Source organism: Wolffia australiana, chromosome 4, assembly GCF_029677425.1.
Source record: "Wolffia australiana isolate 7733 chromosome 4, ASM2967742v1".
Taxonomy (NCBI): domain Eukaryota; kingdom Viridiplantae; phylum Streptophyta; class Magnoliopsida; order Alismatales; family Araceae; genus Wolffia; species Wolffia australiana.
This window is the reverse complement of record NC_135838.1, coordinates 6,770,489-6,775,086: the sequence shown is the minus strand read 5'-3', so window position 1 is coordinate 6,775,086 and position 4,598 is coordinate 6,770,489. Positions and strand designations below refer to the sequence as shown.

At 41.1% G+C, this 4,598-nt stretch overlaps 1 protein-coding gene across 1 annotated transcript; it reads right to left on the bottom strand.

The window, feature by feature from the left end:
• Positions 1 to 999: 999 nt before the first annotated feature.
• Positions 1,000 to 3,286, bottom strand: LOC144701749 (large ribosomal subunit protein eL15). The gene is made up of 4 exons (XM_078573498.1): positions 3,173 to 3,286; positions 2,871 to 3,037; positions 2,019 to 2,216; positions 1,000 to 1,396 (listed from the first exon to the last, which is right to left on the bottom strand). Exons 1-4 carry the CDS (start codon positions 3,174 to 3,176, stop codon positions 1,151 to 1,153), a joined length of 615 nt encoding a protein of 204 aa, XP_078429624.1. The 5' UTR covers positions 3,177 to 3,286; the 3' UTR covers positions 1,000 to 1,150.
• Between the last annotated feature and the right edge of the window lie 1,312 nt (positions 3,287 to 4,598).

The following is a 4,598-nucleotide window of genomic DNA, read 5'->3' as shown; positions in this document are numbered from 1 at the left end:
GGACGGGGATAGGTTGATGGATCAGGTGACAGTGATGAAGATGTGATGGATTTTTTAATAATACAGGGATGCTGACTGATGGGAGACATGACGAACATCCCGCTTCTGTCCGTCACCATTTCTCATCCGTCCTGACACGTCCCAGAGATGCCATTACTTCTATTAATACATAACTAAAAGAGTGAACTTAGAAAAGATATGAGAGATGAATAAATTTTAAAAAGACCAATATAACTCCCTAATGGTTTGCACCACATATTATTCCAACACTGAATAAAATTTCAGATATTCTAGTTGATCAGCGTTCATTCACAGGAATGTTCGGGAAGATGAAAAGTTTCAAGCTTCAATATTACAAGATAAATGATGATTGCAACTAAGAGCTCACATTAATCATGACTATTTCAAATGGGCAGCCAATGAAGATCTTGATGTACTATTAGCCTGAAATCATGTAACTCTTCACTGTGAAAACACAATGTAATTCTCTTGATGTATGACACTTTCTACCGCATGTTGGGAACCATATTACTGATTTTCAACAATTTTCTCTTATTACTGATTTAGAGAATAAATTCCCTCTTTAGGGATCACCATTCATCATATTTAAAACGAATGAATTATGCTAATAATGTTTTAGATGTCTAGCACTTTGACAAAGCACGGTGAATAGAGAAAGGCTTGTTCTAAACACGACATCACAGAGTGTCCCATTGAAGTACCTTAAAGTGATCCAGTAAAGAAATGTTAATTCTAGTTAAATATTCTCTAGATAATTTGCTTATGAATCGTCATAATGCATCGAAAATAGTCATAATTCAGATCTACCACACCTGCAAAAGCCTATGTAGAACGTCCAGTATGTCTGTATATATTCTACAATAAGAGGCCCAACTTTCAAAGTTTTCTCAAGAGCAATAAGGGGGAACAGAAGGGACTCAAGAGCAAAAAAAGAGAGAAACAGAGAGTGAGAGAGAGAGAGATGGCGAGTTCATGATATTTCAGGAATGACCCAAAATAAAATCTTACTAACATCCAACACAAATAACAAGGGGGAACAAGAGGCATTCTTGGCAAAACCCACGAATCCGCATAAAAATAAAAATAAAGAGATGAAGTTCTGGGAATTGGTGAAGAAAGTGTACTCTTTTCAGCGGTAGCGGCGCAGAGACTTGGTCTGGTTGCGTTTCCAGGTGGCACGGCGAGACGGGCGGGCCTTGTGATGGAGATGGCCTTTGCCTCGCAGGCCTCTGTACTTCTTCCCTGCAGACGTCAGCCCCCGGAGCTCCCTGTGCTTGTGCACCCCCTTGCAAATCCAGTTTATCCGCGGGTCGTTCCTTATCGCGCTGTGCGCCGCATCCACCAGAATCACCTCGTAGTATTTGTACGTCGAATCCTTCACAGTTCCACAAGCTCATAAGTCAACCCAAAGAAGGCCATTTCAATGTTAATCTCTCTCCCTCATCTCTCCTCTCTCAAGAACAATAACACCAAGATACACTTTTATCGCTCAACTTTATCAATCAGTGACATTCCAATGTACTCCTTGCATGTCTTTCCTTTCACATCACTATCGATATCTCCGTCTCTCAAGCTCAAGAAGAGAGATCCAAAAACGTGCAGATATGAGTTATCTATGCCTCTCAGTCTGTCCATCTACCGTGTTTGCCTCTCATTCAAATCAGCATAACCATCATTATCTCCCAGATTCAAGGTATTTCCATCACTTCCCATGAACTCCACTTAAAAATCTCTTCCATCTTCATAAGACTAGCCATGAAATAAACTAAATAGACAAAAACTCGACTGAAGGAATCTCTCTTCGTTTCAGGTCTGTGCCTTGAATACAGATACATTGCTATCTCTCTCTCTCTAACTCTCTCACACGTTATTTCCCAGTTACTCGTGGAGCCTCCAACTTGAGATAAGAAACCCTTGCAAGTCTAATCTCACTCTATAAATATCTAAAAGAACTATCTCAAATGTAAACATCATTGTGAATGTTTGAGTGATAGTACCTCGTTAACCCAGTAGGAGTTGAGGACCTTGAGGCCACCGAGCTTCCTTCCAGCGCGCTCTTCAGCAACAGACCGCTTATTCCTCTGAAACTTGAGCTGGGTGATACCCTGATGCTTGGGCTTTCCATAAACGATACCCTTTGGAACTGGCCTCTTCCGCCCACCGCGACGGACCCTTACGCGGTAAATAACGTAGCCCTAAGATCAAATTATAGTTAGCTCGAGCATTGAAATGAAGGGCAGCTACAAAAATTTTAATGCAGTATCGTGATCATCACAATGACTATTTAATCCATAAAATGGGGAGTAGTGTCATTTAATTGGCTGTTTATCTGGGAAAGAGATATTCCAGAAAAATGTTGACCCAATCTTGTAGAAAATTGCCGCAAGTTGAACCATTAAAAATGATGAAGATTTAGGGGAAGAGGAGTATCCTATATTCTTAAAAAACTCAAGGAATATTATAATGAAGGGAGAAATAAACAGGTAAAAATTAAGATAAAAGTCTGCTACTAGAGAAGTAAAAGCCTTTGTTGTTCCTGCATCGTTCGGGGTTGCAATACAGCAGTGTAATTGAAGCTGAGGAGTGAATACGCGAAAGGAATTCCAAACATCAATCAAATTTGATGAACAAATATTGTTGAAAATTGCAGGAAATTGAAACAATAAAAAGTGGTGCGACATCAAGGAGGAAAGGCGTACCTGTTTTCGAAAAAAAAAAACATTTTTTTTGAAAAACTCGGAGGAAACATATTTGAATCACCAAAAAGCGGACAAAAAGAATGATCAAAGAAACACAAGACGGTCACGCGACAGTTAAAATCCGTCGCTACTACACCCCTGCTCGCTAACCTGCTTGGCCTTGTAGCCGAGGCGACGGGCCTTGTCAGGGCGGGTAGGCCGGGTAACTCTAACGATAGCGGGCATCTGTCGGTACTCCCAGCAGCGAACCCGCAGCAAGAACCGCATAACATCGCTCTGCTTCTTCCTCCATAGCTCGGAGACGTAAGTATACGCACCTTCAATCAAAAAAACCCAAAAAAACACCAAAAAAAAACAAAATCAAGCGGGTTTGCATCTTCAACCCAAAAATCCAAAGAAAAATAGATCGAAAGAAAGATTGATTCGGAAGAGATCGAGCGAGAGCAGCTTACCCATCTTCCTCCGCCGCCGCCGCCGCCTTCGCTCTGCAACGAGAAACTGACCTAATTTACACTGGCTAGGGTTTTAAGGCCGGATGTTTCAGGCCTTCTTGTTTAGGCCCATTTACGCAATTGGGTCGTTATTGGGTCGTTATGGGTCGTTATTGGGCCCAATATATGTGAAATGAAAACTGACCTATTTAAGGAATAATTTTTAAAGTTTGTCCATCTTATTCCGAGTAAAGTTTTCTAATCTACTTATCTTCTTCGGAACTAAGGACTCATTCGGATTGTCTCTCCCTTAAAATCATCCACTATCTATCATTAATGTCTTCAAGGAAATAATTATCGGGTTTCGCAACCGGAGGCATGACGAGAGTCAGAGTTGCTGGAAGATGTGTTTGGGTGTCTGTCACAGTGATGAAAGACGATGTGGATAGGTTGGATGATAACGGCATGATGGATGATGAGGGGTGGGATGAGGTAATGTGATGGGAAGGCATGTCCCTGTGCTAACCACAGAAATAGTTACATATGATTCAGTAACTTGAAGGTATGATGGGAGATGGATATGTGATGGAAAATGGGCTTGGGATTCCGTCACAGTAATAAAAGACGTGGTGGGTAGGTTGAATGATGATGACATGGTGGATGAGGATGAGGATTGGGAATGGGCATGTGATGTGAAGGCATGTCCCGGTGATGACTGGTTAGAAAAAGACGAAAAAAGGGAATATAAATTGATTTAAGAATAAAAATGGAGATAAAATGGTCCAAGTAAATTGATTCATCTTACTTCGTTACCCGCTCATAATATTCTGCTCTTGCTTGTTAACTCACACCTTAATCAAATAAACATTTTAAATTTTCTGTGAAAGTAAGAAAATACTCTCAAAATTGATAGCTAATCAATATATGGAAGGTCACAATCCAGTTTCGGTCCGGTTTTACCAAAAACCTAAAACTAGACTTGAAGTTCAGTCTGGTCTCAGTCTCAATACAGTCTCCGTCAGTCATGATGACTGATCAATGTGAAACTCAATTTCAAGTTGGCTTGGTAGTCTCACTACATATAACTAGCCTTTATCTAAACATCGCCTCTAGTGACTGGGTAGTGTTAGACAACGAGAGATTGAGAGAGGGAGAGAGAAAGAGAGAGGAATATAATTATAGAGTGAAAGAGCGAGAGAATGAGAGAGAGGAGAGTAAAAGGGAGAAAATGAGAGAGGGAGAGAGAGAGAGAGAGTGAGTGAGTGAAATAGGGAGAGAATGAGAGCAAGAAAAGGAGAGAGTGGGAGAGATATGGAGTGCGAGAGAATGAGACTGAGATAGACCAAGACAGAGAGAATACGTGAGCGAGAAAGGGAGAGAGCAAGTGAGGGAGAGGGAGAGTGGGAGAGAGGGTGAGTACAGCTGAAGGACGGAGGACGAAATGTCA